The following is a 21,616-nucleotide window of genomic DNA, read 5'->3' as shown; positions in this document are numbered from 1 at the left end:
CATTTCCAAATTGCTGTGTGAAGGTCCTGAAGAATGGGGTGCTGGGCCCAGGCTGCTGAGCCACCCTTGGCTCCTGCTGTGACTTTGCTTGTGGCTGTTGTAGCATCTCACGGTTGCCACTCCTGAAGACTTTACAGCAGCACACATCAGACCCATTCACCCCATCAGCCTTACCCTGAAAGCTGTTCCTTCTGCGCCAACCTGGGGTTTACTTACGTGCCCTGCTCCCTATGGAGTAACCCTGTCACTCTTATTTTCTTCCCTGTGTACATGTAAGTGCAGGTGTATTACGTACCTCGTTTTTTAAAGCATATCTGTCAATCACACCTTAGGTTTTTCTCTTTGAGTTAGTATATGAGACGGCCTGCCAGTTTTCAGTCTTGCTGTACCACTGGGCTCCCACAGACCCAACACTGTGCCCTCAGACCTTAAACACAACCATTCCAGAGCTTTGCTATGTAAGTGTTGCTTCCATGAAGACTGCATTGTGGAACTTTTGAACAGGGTCTTTATTTGAATACAAATTTGTTTTAAAAGTCACATTTTTTCATATGTCAGTTCGTGGCCACACAATGTACAAGTCTTGCGGTACATGTCATCTTCTAAGTTTTCCTCTGGTCCGTATTCATGTTGGTGAGCAGTAGTTTCTCTTTTCCATACACTGCTTCTCACCGCCCGCCGCAGTTCTAGGGGGGAGAGGAGGAATCTTTTCAGCCGAATACAGAATAAGTCCAGTGAGGCTTTCACTGATGTTTGTGTGTAGAACGGTTTCCCTCTCAGTCTAACAGCTGGTTACACACACTTGGCAAGCCTGCTTTACTCTGCAAACAATCATTACATTATCAAGCATGAAGTTGCTGTATGGATTAGAAGTGTAGCAACGAGAGAATGGGGTGTACTTGGGGCATCTGCAGAACAGGATGGGAACTGCTCAGATCCCAAGGTTTTCAGTCAGACAAGCTCTGCCTGTGAGGAAGGAAGCCAAGAACTCTACCAGTGTAGCTGGAAGGCTTGCGTCTTTAGAAACTGCTCCTGCAGTGGCCTTATGTCTACTTAGACAACAACGTTGGCTTAGCTTTTCTGTTGAAACAGCCTTGTGTAGGCCCACGCTGGCCACTGAGCATCTGGTACTCTTACCTCCGCTCCCAACTCTGCTGACATTACAGGCGTACAGTACCACATCTGTTTTTGTGGGGTGCTGGGGATGAAACCCTCCCTGGCCTTGTACACTCTTATCACCTATCTAACAAATATTTTTAAAAAGTAAAAATTGCCAGGAGCTGGAGAGACGGCTCGGTGGGTAGAGCTCTCTTCCTGAGGACCTGAGACCGGCTCCTAGCATTCATGTCAGTTGGCCCCCAACCAGGAACTTCAGAGGTGCTCATTTTCCTTGAGACCTGCTATACCTAATATCAAAGCACTACTTGAATCTGTTTCCACATAGAACTTACCACGGGTAAATGAAGACGGGACAATTGATATACCGCACTTGGGCTAAGCACTTGATGCAGATGGTGGACAAGCCAAGGTAGAAGTTACCCTTGTCCAAGGTCAGTCAGCCAATAGGAAAAGGTCTGGTGAAGTTAGGTCCCCAGGGATTAATCCGACCCTGGGCAGTATTCTTGCCCTTTGGGCCACATGGCCTTTTTCACCACTTAGGTTTACATGGCTCAGTGTCTGCTAGAAAGGTCCATCATGAAAAGCTCTGGGCTTGTTTCAGCTCAGGGAGAGCCCAGATTTCTCCTGAGGTATACGTACAAAGCTCTCTTCCTCAGGGAGTCAGTGTGCCTCCTGACTGAAGGGGGCACCAGGTATTTCCTTGACTTCCCCACTGTGAAAACATCTCCAAATTGTGCTGCAGCAAATCATACAAAGCCCCCTTCTCTGCCAGGTTTGCATATTACATGTACTTGGGGAAGGTGAGAATCTTCTTCTTACATACATGCAGGGCCCCGCTTTCCAGCCACAACTGGAGACTGGCGTCTGCCTCTTAGGAAGTCTCAAGCACAACACGATCAAGCCAGATCACATCCTTCTTAAGAGAATACTAAACAGCTTCAGTAGGCAGAAGAGAGCACAGACTCAGGTTAGATTGGGATCTAAGTACTAAATCTGCTAACGCCACACTGGTGAACACTGTCAGGAAACAGCATCCGAGAGTAGAGATTGCGGTTTCGGTGAGCATGGCAGCGTGAACGACTGGGAAGGCTGTGCTCCTCTGTCCGGTGCCCCAGCAATCTCTTACAACTCTGAAACTTTACAAATAAAAAGGGCTTTAGGAAAACACAGGAACCAGCTTAAAAGAGACTCCACTGGCCAAGCCTGGGACAGTGTAGGCACCCAAATGAAGAGGGTCAGGAGGAGCTTGCACTACCAAGGCTGAGAACCCACAGGTCAGTCCAGCCATGCTCTACAAACCAAAACAAAGGCCAGGCTTGAGAGCCCAGGCCTTTAGTGTCGATCTGGCAGGCACATGAGTCTGAACGGGCCGGCCTGCTCTGCACAGCACCTCCAGCTGCATAGTTCCTGCCTCTGTAGTTCTAGCACTTGGGGGGCAGAGGCGGGAAGATTCTTACAAGTCCTAGGCTACGTGAACCTTGTCTCAAGAAAACAAGAGTAGAGCCCAAGGAAAAGCAGCCCCTGTTTATATGCCACAAAAAAAACTGGCTCAGCTAAGACGTCTGCACATATGTGAATCCCTGAGTAAAAGGGGGCGCACCCACAGTGTCCTGCGCTCCCTCTCGCGTGTCCTTTATTTCCTAAAAAAGTGTCCCTCCTACAGACACTCAGCCTGAGTCTCAGGACTGAGCAGCCCAGGGGCAAAAGAGGACTGGGGGGAACATTAAAGGTGATGCCAGTGGCTCCTGGATGGACAAGTGCAAGTGACAGGAGACACAGTAACAACACATGGGAAACATTTTTAAGTGTCTCCGCTATGACCAGCTTTTAATTACAGAAAAGAGTTCTCAGAAACACGAAGATTTGAAGAGAGCAGTGTTTGCAAGTAATTCAGTTTAATAAAGTAATGCAGGTATGGGACGTTGGAAATAGTGTGTGTGTGTGTGTGTGTGTGCCACAGGATCACAATAGTACACAGGTGTAGAAGTCAGAGGACAACTTGGCAGGAGTCTGTTCTCTCCTTCCACCAAGTGGGTTCTTCAGAGAACCAAACTCGGGGAATTAGGATTGGCAGCAAGTACATCTACCCACTGAGCCATTTCACTGGCCCCAAAAATCTTTTAAAGAAGGTCTGTGGTGGGGCAGGGGCTGGAGAGATGGCTCAGCGGTTAAGAGCACTGACAGCTCTCAGAGGTCCTGAGTTCAATCCCCATCTGTAATGGGATCTGATGCTCTCTTCCCGTGTGTCTAAAGATAGCAACAGTGTGCTCAGACATTTATTTTAAAATAATAAATCTTAGAAAGAAAGAAAAAGGTGTGTGTGTTCCACAGCACTCAGGACAATAGCAATCAACTATCTTCGAGTCTGAGATACGAAAGTGGGACAGGTCTGGCATACCTGGGGGAAAGAAACCAGGGTGTGCTGCACAGAACTGGAGCATGAGGGAGGCTTGCCACATCGCTGCCTCCTAGTCTTGTTGGCAGTAGACAGCTGCTGCCCCGAGACTGCCTCTCCTGGAAATGAGCGGCCATCTTGCTACTGAGAGTCTCAGAAACTGCTTAGAATATTCACCCAGAGAGATTTCCCCAAAATGCTTTTTGCAGTGAAAACTCAATACCACTCCAAAGCTTGTTTTTAGTAACTACATGTTGTAAAAGAGACAGTCTGCAGTCAGGAACCCAGTGCTGCTGCTTCTGAGGTGAAGCTACCACAGAGCTAGGTGAGAGAGACCCAACACCTCAGGCTGGATGGGAAAGCAGCTGCTGCCCTGTTACCTGGAGGAAATAGATCACAAAGAACACAAAGTTTTGGTCTCAGTTTATGCTCCATAAACAGGGTGGACGCATACGCCACTGATTCCTCAGAGATAGTCCACAGCATATCCACTGTCCCAGAAATTCAGAAGGGACCTCAAAATGGGATGATGTCCTTACCTGCCCCTTGCAGGTAAGTGGGGACATTCGTGCTAACAAAGTCTGCTGACCAGTCTTTTAGGAGGAAAACTTCTAGTTCTGAGTGCATTTGACATGAAAGAAACAATCACATCCCCACCTGACTTGAGGCAAAAACGCCTGCAGACCAAAACCTTTCTGTGTAATGTACGAGTTCAGGGTTCTTGTCTGCTACTCGGTGGTCTGCCCTTGGAAATCCAGCTACACTCTGGCTCGGGGGTGTGGAACCTTGTTTGTGGTACTTCACAGAAACAAACTCCATGTTCCAACTGCTACACAAGAAGGCTGAGAGCAGGCGGGTGTCATTGCTTACCTTCCTCCGCTGTGCAGCAGAGGAACCATGCTCCAACTCTCCAACTAAAGACTTTAGACTCCTCTCTGCTCTGAGCACACTGCACACTCAGCTCCTCGTTTCTAATCTACAGTCTGTCTCACTCCGCCCTCTGTGGCCTGGTCGGGACAGGCGCAAACCCACCAAGTGCTAGAGTGAACGAGTCAACAAGAGCCACAGTTAAAGTCCGCGCCACCCTGAGCACCCCGAACTCACATGCTCATAAGCAAAGGCGGGCAATGGCAGGCACCCACTCATGCAACCACTTCGAACAGTTTCCTGAAAAGCAGTTTCACCCAAACAAGAAATGAACTCAAAGAAAAGAAATCAATCCTCAAAAACAAAAAACCCTCAGTGTCAACTGGAAAAGGAATAGGGAAAATCCATGAAGGCTGTCTAATACATGGTAGTTTGAGCTAATACAGTGATCAAAAAGTAAACACCAACTGAGTTCATATTTTGAAAATTGTAGAAAACTTGTATTAATATATATATACATATATATGCATATATATCCTAATAGACTCATATTAAAAAGGCAAGAAATTAAGTGTATCACATAATGTTGCTTTAGACAAATTATAGGTATTTCATTAGCATTACATGACATCTTGACCAGGTCACAGAATCTGTCTAAGGAAAAGCTACAGACGCTGTTCCTCATCAATTTACAATACAAATTGCGAGTTAAAGCTCATCTTTTGTCCATATTTCACCACCCACACCAGGGAACTGTCTGAGGGAGGGTCTGCTTGATTTCTGGTGGTGGTTAAAACCCTGGGCCCGAGCTACAAAGATGGCTTGCACTACAGAGATGGCTTGCACTAGAGATGGCTTGCACTACCATGACCTGAGAATCCACCGGCTCAGAGGGTAAGGGATGAGGAACCGAGTCAGAATTGCCCCACCCTGCCCTGCACTCCCCCAAAATGCCAGACAGCCTCAGCTCTGGGGTGGGAGGGGTGCACAGGACACGGGGATCCTGGATGCTGGGAGCTCACAGGCCACCCCGGCCTGTTTTAGGTTCAATAAAAGGAGAGCCAATTACAAAAGCAGTAAATGGCCTCTGGCTTCCATGTGTACAAGACAGATGTGTGCGCTTGCACACAGGGCTCGCACACACGAGAACATGTGCACAAGCACACACCATAGATAAGTAATCTGAAGGCTGCCTTCCACACCCCTTCCTTAATATGCTTGTCCCTGCTCTATCCTGTAACTGAAGCTCTGCTGTTAGAGGGAGGGGCCAGTCCTAAACATTAGAAACAAGAGAAAGGGCCAGGTTAGAGGAGTGACTTCTCAGTGGGTCTGCTGGCGTCTGAATGCTGGGACACAGCTGTGGCTGGCTTGGAAAACACTAATGAAATACTCTTCTGTGGTAGTCTGCTAAGGGAAGCCTCAGTTAAGCACGGTCGCTGTGCAAAGAAACGTCAGTGAGATTGTCCTGACCCAGTTCTGTGTCCACCAGTGCTACTGTTTTGTTTTAGAAAGTAAGAGTCTGCACGTGGAAAAGGACTTGCTTGCTTGGTTAGTTGATTGGTTGGCTTTTTGCTATTGTTTAGTCTTGAGAGGTGGGCTTTGTTGTAGGGTTTTTGGTTTTGTTTCTTGAGCCAAGGGCTCATTCTACAGCCCAGGCTGGCTTCTAGCTCACAATGCTCCTGCCTCAGCTTCCTGAGTGCTAGGACTACAGACATGTACAGCCACTCCCTTTTTGTTTAAGCATGTGGACTATTCCATTCACGCACAAGATCTAAAGTTTAAAATTAGAAGGAAAATTAACATGGCTAGCATACTGAGATGAAATGGACCAAGTAAATGTACAGCCCAGCCTATCAGGATGCTCATTACCTAGACACAGTGCACCACACAGGGACTCCACAGAGCTACCGCATGAAGGGTGTGTGCTGGCTGTGTCCTGAGTGTTCTCGGCACAGACCACGTTCATCCTGGGTGCATACCCAGCACTCTCTGGGTTAGTGTCTCCAGTTTCCTTCCTGACACTCAACCCAGCACCTTGGTTAGCACAGTGGTTGGCACGTGATAAAACTGGATGTGTGCATGGATGGACAGTCTTACGAAAACATTCCCACATGGATACACACGTGGATACAACACTCAGAAGCACATGGCGTAGAGAGCTGCATGGATGTATATGTATGTATGTGTGTGTGTGTGTGTGTATATATATGTCTGTATGTATGTGTGTGTATATATACATATGTGTGTATATATATGTGTGTATATATATATGTATGTATATGTATCTATATATGTGTATATATATGTGTATATATGTGTATGTGTATATATGTGTATATATATGTGTGTGTATATATGTGTGTATATATATATGTGTATATATGTGTATGTATATGTGTGTGTATATAGACATGTGTATATATATGTGTGTATATATGTATATATGTGTATATATGTGTGTGTATATATGTGTGTGTATATAGACATATGTGTATATATGTGTGTATATATATGTATGTATATATGTGTGTGTGTATATATGTGTGTGTGTATAGACATATGTATATATATATATATATATATATATATGTCTATACATACACACACACAGATGGAGGAGTGACGATGGATATGTATAATACATATGAAGACTCAGGAAGAGAACCTGACACCTGTCCCAGTTTTCTCAGTCATTTTTATATAAAGACAGACTAACTGATAATGGTTACTCCTTCTAGCTACTAAACCCATAACTACATAGTCCATGGTTTGGTTCCCAGCAACCAGAGGTGGCTGCTGAGAGTCTTATTTTACGCCACTGCTGTCTTAACCACTGTGTACCACACGGATCTGACTGGTGCCCAATCCCACCGTCCCTGTCCTGACACCACCGCTGCACACAACTGACTCACATGACAATGACGGTTTAGACATGAACCAAGGCAGTGAGGCCAAACCCCATTCTCCTTACCCACATCTACAAGCAGGTCGGACTGGGACGCTTTGTGCGCCATGGTGGGACGAGCGATGGGAAACCCGGCCACTTACCTTTTACTTTTTTGTCAAACTTCTTCTGCTTCATTTTTTCTCGGTTTTCCTGCCTCACTTCCTTTGCGTCTTCCAGAGCTTCCTGGCTACCCCAAACTTCGAGAGCCCGCTTTACAACCTACAATACAGGCAAGAGCCCCATTAGCTGGGATTCAGGGCGGCACAGTATGAAGTCCTAACTACTGAGCTCACAGCGTCATTACGTCACGTCGGGAGCAAAGACATGGAATCTAACAGTGGCAGGATCCCTTCAGGTCCCACTTTCCCAGGAGTTGAAGTACTAGGTCAGAGAACATAGATCAATAAGACTCAGTGAGCGAGAACATGCAGAAATGCCGGGGACGTCTGTGCCCTGACCTTTTCCTGCTTGTGCTGCGTGAGCAGGGTGCGAGGCTGAAGGGAAGTCTGCTGGCACAAAAGGCCAAGTGATAAGAAAACCCGGGCTGCTTTAACTACCATCGATTTTACTTATTTTGAATGGTACTTACAATAAATGATGAACTTCTTAATCAATAATCATATTTGATGAAATTCAGTGTATCTCAATGTGACCTAATTGTTATGTACAGATGAGGAAACTTCTAGTATATTCCTGTGCAAACAACTCTAAAGCAATGTGCCTACATATTTTCATATAATGGTACAAACATTATAATATTTAAGCCATTCTGGAGGAGTTACGGGAGGACACACGTGACTCCGAGCAGAAGGCCCAGGCGCTGGAGCGCAGGTCGGTGGGTCTCTGCAATGACACGTGTAAGCTACTCACAGCAGGGGCTACGATCTGCCCTGAGCTGTGCCAGTCACTGGGACAGCCTGGTATCCAGTTTGTATTTCCCAAGCATTGTGGAATGACTGAAATGCCGTTCACCGGAGAGCCTTTCTTCTTGTTGTTTGGTAAAAGAAGACTGAGAGCCAAAAAGACGAGGTCTGAGCTTTGCTAAACCTTTTTAGAGACCAATTACAGTCCCAGCATCACCCACTAGTGCCACTTATGCCACAGCAAAAGCGAGGTGAGAAAAGGTGTTGTGAGCAGTCAGTAGCTGTGACAGGGGCAGACGTGTAAACAAGGATCCTCTTTACTGTGTGAGCAAAACCAGCGTTAGGAACAACTAGTCGGTTATGCTGGAAGTTCACGTAAAGTGGGACATCCCAGTGTCCCGCTCCCTAGACACCTGTAGCTTTAGGTAGAGCTTCATGTCGCCCCACTGTGAATGGTGAGGGTTCTTCTTCACGATGAACCTGAGTGCTGGCTCTCTTTTCTCTAAATCGCAGTCCTTCAGAAGGTATTCTTGCTTGGCTTCTGTTTTGGTTATAAGCTTGTGTTTATCATCAGCATCTCTGGAAAGAGATTAAGAACATGATAAAAAACTACTTCAGTTAAGCTCAGTTTGTAGACAGCCCAGCACCCACAAGGCCTGCAAACCCAAAGATGCAAACAGACTTCCCTGCCTTTGGTTCTCATGTTCGAGGTCATAAAAATTCAGACTCAAGTCATATCACAAGTAAGAATCTTCTTAAAGTCCCTCTTATTTCAGAAAGAACTTGAAATAAGAATAGGGAAGGCAATAAAAAAGGGGCTCTTTGAGAAAGAATACAAGTTACAAGGTATCCAGAAGTAGTGGCTCCTGCCAACACTCCAACACCTGAGAGGCTGAAGAGAGAGAACCGACTGCAAGTTCAAGGCCAGCCAGGGATACACGGACCATGATGCAGAAAGATGGACAAGAAATACATGTCCCAAGGTCCCATTTCCTAAACACAGCTGGGTTAAAAACAGCAACAGTGGGAACTTGAAGCAGCCCCAGAGTTTATAGAAGGCCCGAGAACTATGAAGTCATTTCTTTTCCTTCGTTTGTCATCTCCATGTCAGGCACTGTTCGAGGTGAGAAGAAGTCAGCCATGATTTAACGGGTAAAATGGGCCCTTGTTTAATGAAGCTCTGTCCTAGTCAGAAGACAGTCCACATAATGACAGGGAAGGTGCTCTAATCGGAAAGCACAGAGAAGGGACTTCCTGCAGCAGGGTCACCAGAAGAGGCTTCTGCTGAGGACGCTGCTGAGCAGAGCCCAGAACAAGCCAGAAAGAAGCCCCTAAGCAGAGAAGCACGTGCACAGAGGCCGCTGGGCAGGTGGACGGGGACAGCACACCCCTACAGTAAGTGACGGCAACCATGCGAAGAGGCAGTCAGGGGCACCTGGGGACCTGCAGCCGTGCCAAAGACTTACATGAAATGGAATTGGAAACCACTCTAACAGTTCTGACCAAAATTCCCTAGAGAGAACAGAGTCAAGAGATTCGAGCTTGGGAAGGTGCAGGGGCAGAGACCCAGAGATCTCCACTTGGGAGGCAGAGACAGGAAGACTGCAGCAGCTTGGACAGCTCAGTGGGAGGTGAGGGTGTGGCTCAGTAGCCAGCTGCCTACAATGCCTCGGGTCTCCATCACCACAAAAACAAAGAGCAGTTTAAAGCAAGCACCTGCAGTTATCACATGTTGACAGATCAAAGTGGTTCATAAGATACGAGTCCATGAACTCTTTCCCGCACTCTTCACAGATGGTGTAATCAAACTCCATGACGGGCCCTGCAAGAGGAAGGGGATTCTTCATTCTTTCGATTATCATTGTCTAACAAGATAAAAGGTCACTACTCCCTTAATTCTATTTAACATCTTTAATCTGTTGGATATATATTTAATCCTTGAATATGGGATTTAGCTCCATTCCACTTCCTGGTGCCCCTTTACTCCCTGAACCATACTTTTTGTATTTTTCCCTTCTCAGCTTATGTTAGATCAAAATGTTCTTCATACGAGTAACCCACAGAAGACAGTCTGTGCTAGACTATTTTGAGATTTCTTTGTCAATGCAACTAATCTAAATCTCTTCACTTTAGCCTCAGGCAGATACTTAAGCAGCCACATTCTTCACCAAAATATCACAAGAACGACCTCTTCTCTGAAACCTCTTGAGCCAGGCCCCCAAAGTCCAAACACCTCAACACCAAGTTCTTCACTACTATGGACCATTAAACTCCACTTAAAGGAACCCATTGCTTTGCTAATCTAAAGTCTCAAAGCCCACGTTCCTCCAAACAGAAGCAGGATCAAGCCTATCACAGCAACACTCCAGTCCCTGGTACCAATTTCTGTCTTAAGGTTTCACCGCTGTAAAGAGACACCATATCCAAGGCAGCTCTTACAAAGGAAAACATTTACTTGAGGCTGGCTTATAGTTTCAGAGGTTCAGTGTGTTATTACCGTGGTGGGAAGAAAGGCAGCCTGCAGGCAGACATGGTGCTGGGGAAGAAGCTGAGAGCTCTACATCTAGATCCACAGGCAGCGGAAGGGGATTGAATTCTGCACGCAGCCAGGAGGAGACTGGGTGGGACATTGCCTGTCCCCACAGTGTTCCACTTCCTCCAACAAGGCCACACCTCCAAACAGTGCCACTCCCTTAGGCCACACACTCAAGAGTCTATGGGAGTCAAGCCTATTCAAACGACCAGAGTAGTTAAGCCGGAGAAATTTAGTGATTCACCAGGTCCTTCTAAAGTACAACCATGAACAACACTGCTTCACTACACACTGCCATGAGGAATTCCTGTGCACTGGCTTACGGCCTGAGTCTGTCTGCGGGGAATCATGGGAGTTGGCCTGATTTTTAGGCTAGAATCCATGGCTCATGGGGTACTGTGCACGTTTCAGCTCCTAAGAAACCGAGGCACTCCCTCGGGCAGTGAAACATTCAGGACACCTTATGATTCTGTGTTCTCTAGAGGACAACAAAACATGGGGGGTTGACAGACGTTAATCTTGTGTATCCTTGTATTAGTCAGGATTCTCTAGAGTCACAGAACTTATAGAATGTCTCTATATACTAGGGAATTTATTGAAATGACTTAGTCCAACCAACCTAACAATGGGCAGCTGTGGATGGGAAGTCCAGGGATCTAGCTGTGGCACAGTCCCACGAGACTGGGTGCTTCAGCTGCTCTTCTGTACAAACAGGAATCCTGAAGAAGTGGCTCTAACAGATGTGCTGGCAAGTAAGTTCAAGCAGGGGAAGAAGAGCCTTCCTTCTTCCAATGTCCTTATGTAGGCCCCCGGCAAAGGGTGTGGCCCAGGTTAAAGTTATGTACCTCCATGCCTGGAGCTAAACTGTTCTTTACTTGGAACTTGCTCTGTCTCAAGCTGACCTAGAACTCAGAGATCTGCTTGCCTCTGTCTCCTGGGATTAAAGGTGGGTACCACCTTGCCTGGACCTAAGCTTCATGGCCACTGCGCCTTCAGAGACTGAAGAGATGGCCCAGTGGCTAAGAGAAGTAACTTACTGGAGTCCAATTCCCAGCACGGACATGGCAGCTCACGACTGTCTACAACTCCAGGATCTGACATTCTCCAGACATACATGCATGGAAAACAATAGCGCACACAACAAAAATAATAAAATGTTTAAAAATCCAGATCAAAAGCCTGTGTTCTACAGCCTCAAGATCTGGATCCCAGGTGAGCCCTCCATTTCTGGATGGTAGTTCATTCCAGATGTAGCCAAGCTGACAACTGGCAATAACCACCATAAAGCTGTGTAGCTGGCAAACATCACTGTTTCCTGGCAACTACCATTAGATTTCTGACAAAGGTATAAAAAGTCTGATTGCTTGGAGTAAACTTGTCTCAGCCCTAGTCTTCCTGAGACCCCTCTCTCCCAGCCTGGTTTAAGATTTAATTCTCAGTGGCTGTATCAAGTAACCAGTTAATAAATGCTGGCCTTACATCTGCCATCTCGCCAGTGAGGCCCAGTGGGTCAAATTCAAGTAGTCTGCAGGGCTGTGCTCATTCCAGGGGACATTCTAAGTCCCTAGAGGCTGCCCATACTCCTCCATCAACTCCCATCTTCAAAACCAGGAACAGTTTTCCACATGCCTTCACTGGCTTCCTCTACTACACTGGACTCGCTAGAATTATGGTGATCTCCCCATTTCAAGGTCTTTAATTTTAACACTGTCTGCAACGTCTCCTCTTACACACACACACACACACACACACACACACACACACACACACACACACACACAGACTCCAAGACAATTAGAATATGGACATCTTTGGGGGGGATCTGCCAATTATGGTACTATTGAAAAACAAAGAAGACTAGCCCCAGGACTGTGGAGGAGGGATCTACTTACAGAGAGAAGCCATCAATACATTAAGCAGTTAAAGCAACAGAGAACAAGGCAACGTTAGGAGAGTCAATACAAAATTCACTCAGATGGGGACATTCTTTTTCTTTCATTCCACCATGTCAACAGAGCAAAAAGCCTCTGCTTTATCGGGTCACCTCCTGGATTATAAACTTCTTAAGGGAGAATCACTGAGCACTGTACCCCTCAGCACCCCACACAGAACTGCCCCCAGCACAGTGAAGCCGGACTCTCTATAGACTTCGATGCCTAGCTAAGACCCTTTTAATTCTCTAATGGTCCTCAGGCAGGTAAAAACCCCATCACAAAGTCCTTAGGACGACAGCTACTGTCCAGCTCCAGCTCTGCCTTCCTTAGCTACCTCAAAAGCATGGTCTGCCAAGACCCTGCCGTCCCTTAACTCCACTAATCTCCAAATTCTTAAAAGAAAAGGTTCTTCATAAAACAAGGCATAGCTAGAAAAAAAAATATAGAACAAAGCTGTTGATATCTGAATTATGTTCTTGGATGAAGAGAAACTGATCAGAAGTGTCATTAGGTGGCTATATCACATTGTTATTCAAAAGCCATGAAATGAAATTTCCCATCTCTATCCTCCTGTTCACACCAGAGATCCCCATCTCTATCCTCCTGTTTACACCTGAGATCCCCATCTCTATCCTCCTGTTCACACCTGAGATCCCCATCTCTATCCTCCTGTTCACACCTGAGATCCCCATCTCTATCCTCCTGTTCACACCTGAGATCCCCATCTCTACCTTCCTGTTCACACCTGAAATCCTCATCTCTATCCTCCTGTTCACATCTGAGATCCCATCTCTATCTTCTTATTCACACCTGAGATCCCCATCTCTACCCTCCTGTTCACACCTGAGATCCCCATCTCTATCCTCCTGTTCACACCTGAGATCCCCATTTCTATCCCCCCTGTTCACACTAACCACTCAGCCTCCATTCTCCCTATCCATTTACTGGGGTCTCTATTTTTGAATGATTTTTTAAAAGGATTCCTTACCATCCTTTATTACTGTGCTGTGTCCCTCCTATGTCACTGTAGCAAGCCTCCATCCATTCAGAACACTTTCATACTGTCTGTGGCCATGTGTCCTAGCAGCTCACCAAGTTCCAGACAGCATGTCCCAGGAATGTCACCACTCCCCAGGACCTCCTGGATGTTTGGTTCCACGGGTAGTAAGGATGGAGGCACGGCCATGGCAGGTACAACCCATACCTGCAGGAACCATAAAACCACTGACATGGCCAGAGCTTCTAGTCCATGAGAGGACAGTGCAAGTTAGCAACTGGACAGGACTAGTCAAGCAGGATTAACGCTTGGAATCCTGGGAACATAGCATCTTGCACTGTAACTGATGTGGACGCTGTTCTCGTCTCTATAAAGGATAAGACAAAGGCGCTTACTCAAGCTGTCTATGAGAATAAAACCAAAATCAAAAGAAAGTGATGTTAAAAGTCTGCATGTGGCCCAGTTTCAGACTCAACTAGAGTCAGCGCCTTCACAGGAACTGAAGCTCCTGACGTGAGTTCTTTCACGACAGCACCGAAACCAAACACTATCTCACTATAAAAATGCCCGAAGTGTGCTTTAACGGAGGTGGTAAGGCGGGCCCCCAACAACAGCCTAGCAGTGGCACTGTGAGGGGAGGCTATAGAAGTTTTAGGAGGCAGAGTCTACAGGGAGGAAGTAGAACCCTAGGGTGCGGGCCGTGAGGGCCACTTCTGGAAGAGTTCTCTCTGCCTCCTGGCTGGCAGCTGCCACACGCTCATTTCCACGGACCCAGCCCACTGCCATGCCTTCCCCGTGACGGACTGATACCATCTGAACTTCCCTCACTTGGTTGCTCCTGGCAGGCTTGAGTCCAGTCACCGCAGTGACAACCATAACTGAGGCAGTTTTTGTAGCCACAAAATCACAGGGACACAAAGGTCACTGCATCCAACCTGCTCCCTCCTCAAGTCCTCCCATCATTCTCCTCTTAGGCTTCGCAGGACGAGGCATCGGTGTAGTTGGGAGGCCTCTGCGGGGGTCTGCAGATTGTGTGGAGTCCACACAGTCTCTACAGTGGCATCTCGGAAGTGTCTAGAGGTGAACACACGATCACAGCACCATCACTCGGGACTGACCCTTCCATCGCTGGAATCACCATTCACAGCCTCAGACTCTGCTCCCCAAAGCAAATCCCCGTAAGTGTGTGCTCTCCAGATCAAGAGACACTTCTGCGCCTGCATGCTGCTGGAAGGACTCGTCAGTTAACTCAGCCAGTTTTGACAACTGTCTCAGGCCACTCTGTTTTGGAGACTACATGCCTGCCTATATGCCCTCTTGGCATGTGACGTCCAGTGTAAACAGAAACATGTTACCCCTTTAGGCCTTAGCATCAGGACGGACGGCTACACTGAGTTTCTCCAGCCCCCACTTTTAGATTTCAAACAAGCCTTTTACCTTTTCCGCTGCGCTGAGTGAGCACATCAGCTGAGAGAACATGTATGTATACATACGTCATGTACCAACACGCTAACCCCATGTGGCAGATTCACAGCCCTTTTTCTATTCCAGCCCTAAATAAAAGCATGTTCTAAGTTTTGTTTCATGGGCACTGGCCTCTCATTATGGACTATAGAAATAACTTTTTCTTCCTGACTTGTTTTTAATTTTTACTTTTTAGCTATTTTTTCTTTTCTTTTTTAAAGATAGGATTTTTGTGATGGTACGTTTTTAGTTGTCAATTTGCTACAACCTACAATCACCAGAGACAAAAACCTAGCCCGAGATACTATGGAGAGCAGGTTGGTCAGTGGGCCTGTCTAGGGGCAGCAGTGTTCCCAGGCTGGGAGAGCTGGTGTAAGAGCAGAGAGGGCTAGCTGAGTGTCCAGCAAGCAAGGGAGTGTTGTTCACTTGGGTGTGTTGTTCACTTGGGTGTGTTGTTCACTTGGGAGTGTTGTTCACTTGGGTGTGTTGTGACTGCACTTGGGTGTGTTGTTCACTTGGGTGTGTTGTGACTGCACTTGGCTGTGTTGTTCACTTGGGTGTGTTGTGACTGGCAGCTCAAGTTCCTGCCTTCCAGGCCCTTAGTGACAGCCTGCAATCTGGGATTCTACAACAAATGAGCCCTTCTCTCCCTCACTTGCCAGGGTGTCTGTCGCCACAAGGAAAACGAAATTTGAACAAGGCTCTACTATATTCTTCTAGTCTGTCTGTTTCTTTTCCTTCTTTCTTTGACACACAGTCTGGCTTTGTTGCTCTGGCTGGTTTGGAACTCACCATGTACACCACCTGCTGGGATTAAAGGTGCGTTCAAGATGTCTGGAACTCCTAAAGTCAAAGCAATCCTCCTGCTTTTGTCTCCCGAGTCACACCACGCCCAGTTCAGGAACACACGCTAATGGAGACCACGCCCAGTTCAGGAACACACTCTAATGGAGACCACGCCCAGTTCAGGAACACACTCTAACAGAGACCACGCCCAGTTCGGGAACACACTCTAACAGAGACCACGCCCAGTTCGGGAACACACTCTAACAGAGACCACGCCCAGTTCGGAAACACACTCTAATGGAGACCACGCCCAGTTCAGGAACACACTCTAACAGAGACCACGCCCAGTTCGGGAACACACTCTAATGGAGACCACGCCCAGTTCGGGAACACACTCTAATGGAGACCACGCCCAGTTCGGGAACACACTCTAACGGAGACCATGCCCAGTTCGGGAACACACTCTAATGGAGACCACGCCCAGTTCGGGAACACACTCTAATGGAGACTATTCTGTCCATCCGTAGCTCAGCTCCTCCTGCCGGTGAGACGTGAGACGGCAGCAAATGTCCAAACCAAGGAATCATTTCCTCATGCCCGGGGGTGGGGGTAGACATCCTGTTGTCCTTAATGAGTATATTTAATAAATGTATGTCATATCAATAACAAATAAAGAAGTTTCTGAAAAAAATAAAGCCCTTAGGAATTTCATCATGAAGCACATCATTTAAAACTACATGTGGGGGCTGGAGAGATGGCTCAGTGGTTAGAGCACTGACTGCTCTCCCAAAGGTCCTGAGTTCAATTCCCAGCAACCACATGGTGGCTCACAACCATCTATAATGGGATCTGATGCCCTCTTCTAGTGTGTCTGAAGACACTACAGTGTGCTTATATATAATAAATAAATAATAATAAATCTTAAAAAAAAAAAAAAAAAGAAAGACAGAAAGAGAAAGAAACAGGGTCTCGTTCTGTATCCCTGGCTATTTTGGAACTCACTACATTGGTCAGGCTGGCCTCGAACTCGGAGATCTGCCTGCCTCTGCCTCCCAACTGCTGAGGTTAAAGGCGCAGACTACCATGCCGGGTTGATGCCATATGATTTTAATCCTACTACTTGGGAGGCAAAAGCAGGCAGATCTTTATGAGTTCAAGGCCAGCATGGTCTACAGAGCTAGCTTCAGGACAGTCAGGGCTACACAGAGAAACCCTGTCTTGGAGGAAAAAACGAAAAACGAACTACATGTTAGCAAACCCAGAATATAAATACATTCAGAGAATGGAAGTAACCCTGCACATATCAAATATAAAATATTCTCTTTTTTTTTTCTTACAACTAAAACAACAACAACAACAAAAATCCTCTTCAAAGATCCATCACCCGGCCAATGCAGTCTCCCTCGGCTAAGAGAAGATGGATAACAAACCACTTCCATGCTGAAGCCAGCAGGAAACCTGCACCTAGAATTTATACGGTTTTATATCACCATCACACAGTTTGATTTAAAATCATATGGAAGTTTTTATAACTACTGCTCCAAAATTAAAAATGGGCAACAAATAAATACTCAGAAAAACGCTCAATGTCATTAGTATCCAGTAGATGCTGGAACTCTGGGCACCTACCAGACAGACTGATAAGGAAACTGTTGCTAGAATGTGAAGAAGTCAGCCCTCGCCTACATTACTGACGAAAGCGTGAAATTGTGAACCTGCCTAAAACTGTTTCGTAATACTTCCTGATGCTGGGCTTCATATTATATGTCCAAGAAATTGCATGTGTAAGCATATTTATTCTACCATGAAAGGGGGCCTACATAAAGGCTATCACTATAAACTGATAAGTACATATGCATTCTGTATGTATGTATGTATGCATTTATACCTATATACATAGGTAGTTGTATTTTCCCCCTTTTTTTGGAAATAGAGGCATCTCTCATATAATATATTAGTTTCCCTTCCCTCCACTTCTTCCAGTCCCTCCCCCTCCTCCCTGGGTCTTCTCATTGATCAAAAGGCAAAGAAGTCTTCGTGTCGCTCCAAATTACCCATGTCCACACGCCTTTTGTGGAAACCCTTAAATGCTTTACCTGGTTCATGAACGACATTTCTGATCGTGTGTTCCTCTTCTTCCTCTTCTTCTAAAATGAAGCCGCCTTTGGTGTCAATCATTTTGGGAGCTGCTTTCACACTGGCCACACCTACAGAAAGCAGATAAAAGTGTAACCAACCGAATCAGGCAAGCCCGTAGATTACCCAGTGGGGAAACAGAAGAAGGATTACAATGTCACCACTTCATTCAAACTGTCCTTAAGGCCCCAGCTGGTACAGCGTGGCAAGAAAACAAAACTAATAAAAAACCAAACCAAACAAACAAACAAAAAACCCTGGGCCTTAGAAAGAAGTAAAATGCCCCTTCCTCACAGGTGATGTGAGCATGTAGGCAAACAGCCACAAGGACCTACAGTACAACCAAAGAACAACCCGAAGCTGCCACACTGACTACAAGACACAACAGAAACCAAAGACAGCGCAGAACCCTGAGATATACCTGGTAGATCGCACTTGACTGGATATTAAGAAACGGGGCCTTCAGAGATGTCTCCTACAGCTCTAATAGACCCAAAGCTCCCAGCAGAGCCCCAGTTACAGACAGGACAGACCACCCAACAAACACCCCAAGCATTTCTCCAGTGAGTTCCAGCTAAGTGTCTTCTACCTCTAATCTGACGCTACCTTTCTACCGGGAGTCAGAGCCCTTAGGCTGCGGGTTCAGTTCCTGACCGCCCAACTTCAGATGCTCAGTGCAGACCAGAGACTTTGATCGACTGGCTATATATAAGTCAGTGTTTCCAAAACTGCTTCCCTGATTGATGTTAATCTTCTACCTAAATGCATACAACTTGGGAACATAACTCACCCACATTCACTCATCATTTGTAAAGGATTTAAAACACAAATGAAAAGTCAAGTAAAAAGACACACTGGGCAAGTGCAGCCCTACAGGAGTTCCAGTACAGGAGCTTCCTTCCCCATACTCCAGCCCCAATGCCTGACTTCCAGAGAGCTACCAGGTATACGGCATCCATCACATTCTGTGTACAACACAGTAAACCACCAGGTCGGGAATCGTGGAAACACACCAAGTCCCAAGTTTCTAGATAGCAGCCAAAGGAAAGCCTTTAACCTGCCTGAGGACGGTCCCAGGCCCTCTCTGTTAACTCCTTTCTACACTAGGCTTGGCAGGACTAGTGGGGGTGGGGTTTGGGGACGACCTCCAGCAGAAAGGACAGTGGTGATAAGTAGTATTTACTCCGAGGATTCCATACTAGACACTTGTCACACACACACAAAAAAAAAATCACTTTAAGAGGATTAGAATAACCAGAACAGAAAGTGAGCAAACAGGGTTAGCCTAGTTGGTAAGAGTCTGTCTAAGAGATGCCCCGAGGATCCAGCCTCAGAAGCAAGGAACAAAAGTGACTCCCCATGACAGCAAACAGCAAACTGAAGAGAAAGCTGTCACAACCAGTAACAAAGAGTTAAAACTCACACGCTACAAACCTCTGAAGGAGAAACCCTTCCTCCCAGGGTGGTTCAAACAGGATGCTGCACTCAGTTGCTTCCGGGGGCAACAAAACTCACCAGGTGGACTGACAACCTTGTCTAAGCTCAGGCTACTTTCCCCAAGCCACCAGGCAAGCACTCACCACTGAGCAACATCCACAGCTCTCTACCTACATTCTAGAGCCGAGACCTCCCTGACTTGCTCGGGCTGACCTGGAACTCTAGCCAAGGAAGTTCTTGAACTCAAGATCCTCCTGTCTCAGCCTCCCCAGCAGCGCTGGTCACAGGCCCAGCAATCAGACTACTTCCGCTCCTTTTCCCAGCGTTCTGACCTCCTCGCGTGGAACTAAACTGTCTCTGCACTTGGCAGGCATTTGAAGTTGCAGAAACGCTCATGACTTTAGATGTTCCCAGCTGGTAGGAGGACCCTGGTAAGACAGTTATCCAACCGTGTCTATCTGCATATGGGTAATGAGAAACTGAGGCTGCAATACCGACTTACGAGATCTGCATTATATCCAACAAAGACAATGAAATTTCTTTTTCCATTACAGGATGGCGTATGAGGATTTTCAGGTCTAAGTTATTTACAAGCCAGCTGTGCTGGTCAGGAGCAACAGATCAAACTCAATGGCAAGTCTAAAAGTACAAACTGCCATAAAACATACACATTTTTATTTAGTACACACTGCCAAAATAAGTATCTCTCTCTCTCTCTCTCTCTCTCTCTCTCTCTCTCTCTCTCACACACACACACACACACACACACACACATATATACATGTGTATGTGTATGTGTGTATAGGAATTGTGAGAGAGGGATAAAAAAGTAAATTATTTTGTAGAAAGTACGTTGGGTGAATTATTATTCCCATGGGCAATGCCAGCAGCTGAAAGCACAGTGGGCATTAAACCCGGAAGGGCTACCCTAAGATGCCAAGTACAGCCAAAATGAGCCCAGGGCCACATGCTACTCAGTCAAACAGGGTTACCAAGCCCTGCCCTTCCCATTTCCCAAGGTGTCCGTAAGAATCCAATCGGGTAACTCCAAAGTGCTGGGCTCTGCGGGTGTTACTCTACTTTGCCCTGAAAGGCTGGGCGCACGTAAAAGACTGGGCCAGGGTCGGTTCTACTGGGTGCTGGACTGGGAGACGGTGCAGCCTGGTTTAATGGCTGCAAGGCTGAAAGCTCTGCACCATAGATGTGCAGGCAAAGGGCACGACAGACGCGGGCGTGCACAGCTCTTCCCGCACACCGAGCTGGAGCGGGCGGCCCAGCAGAGGCGGGGGAGGCCGGGGGGGCCGAGTTGCGGTCACAAATCCGCGGGAGGGAGGCCGCGCGCGCGCCCGTAGGGAGCCCCCACCTCCGGCGGCCGCCGCCGCGGGGTACGGCCGAGCCGCCAGCCGGGCCTGGCGCAGCATCAGCGCCCGCTGCCGCTTCCGTTCCACGCTCGCGCGCACGGCGGCCGGCAGCTCCGCGGGCTCCGGTGACGTCCGCGTCTCCTCCGCTGTCGCCATCGCCAACACACTCTGTAAGTAGCGCAAGCCTATCGCGAACAGCTTCTAGGAGCAGCAAGCGCCCCCACTGTCAGACATCAAAAAGAAAAAAAAAAAAAAAAAAAAAAAGAGCTGCGCCTGCGCAGTGGAGGAGTAGTGGCGGAAGAGATGGGCAGTGCGCCTGCGTATCCGTGGAGTGGTGGCGGAAGGGATGGTAGTGCACTTGTTGATTTATAACCCGGACTAAGCAATGCTGGAGGATCAGGACTTTAAACTCATCCTTGCCTACACAGTATGCTCACGACCAGCCTGAGCTATATGAGACCCTGTGTCCAAAACTAAAGAGAGCGTGCAAAAAAGAGCATCGGGAAAGAATGGCTGTGTAATAGCTAAAAAGCCTGAGAAAACAGGAAGGCAACAGAAAAGTGGGACGCAGTATAGGCTCCAAACCTAGCTGCGGGGCTTGGGTAGAGCCAAGGCCAAGCCACATGGAAAGCCAAGCAGCCCCATGACAACAGACTGGCTATTCTGTACACAAATGAAACCCCTGGTTTCAGAAAACCTTTCATCCGGTGGGGAAAAGTGATGTGACAGTATCTCCCGTGCGTACGGCAAGATGGCCTTGGGGGGGGGGGAGGGGAA

At 47.1% G+C, this 21,616-nt stretch overlaps 1 protein-coding gene across 1 annotated transcript; it reads right to left on the bottom strand.

Annotated features, from left to right (window-relative positions):
* Positions 1-537: 537 nt before the first annotated feature.
* On the bottom strand, positions 538-21,026 carry XPA (XPA, DNA damage recognition and repair factor; the record flags this gene model as incomplete). The annotated part of the gene is made up of 6 exons (XM_080940003.1): positions 20,842-21,026; positions 18,002-18,112; positions 9,908-10,013; positions 8,605-8,770; positions 7,430-7,547; positions 538-686 (listed from the first exon to the last, which is right to left on the bottom strand). The coding sequence occupies exons 1-6, from the start codon at positions 20,993-20,995 to the stop codon at positions 538-540; spliced, it is 804 nt and encodes a 267-aa protein (XP_080796129.1). The 5' UTR covers positions 20,996-21,026.
* Between the last annotated feature and the right edge of the window lie 590 nt (positions 21,027-21,616).

The sequence above is a fragment of the Micromys minutus genome (genome assembly GCF_963924665.1).
Source record: "Micromys minutus genome assembly, chromosome: 28".
Classification (NCBI taxonomy): domain Eukaryota; kingdom Metazoa; phylum Chordata; class Mammalia; order Rodentia; family Muridae; genus Micromys; species Micromys minutus.
The sequence above is the reverse complement of the archived record's forward strand: the minus strand, read 5'-3'. Positions and strand labels throughout refer to the sequence as shown.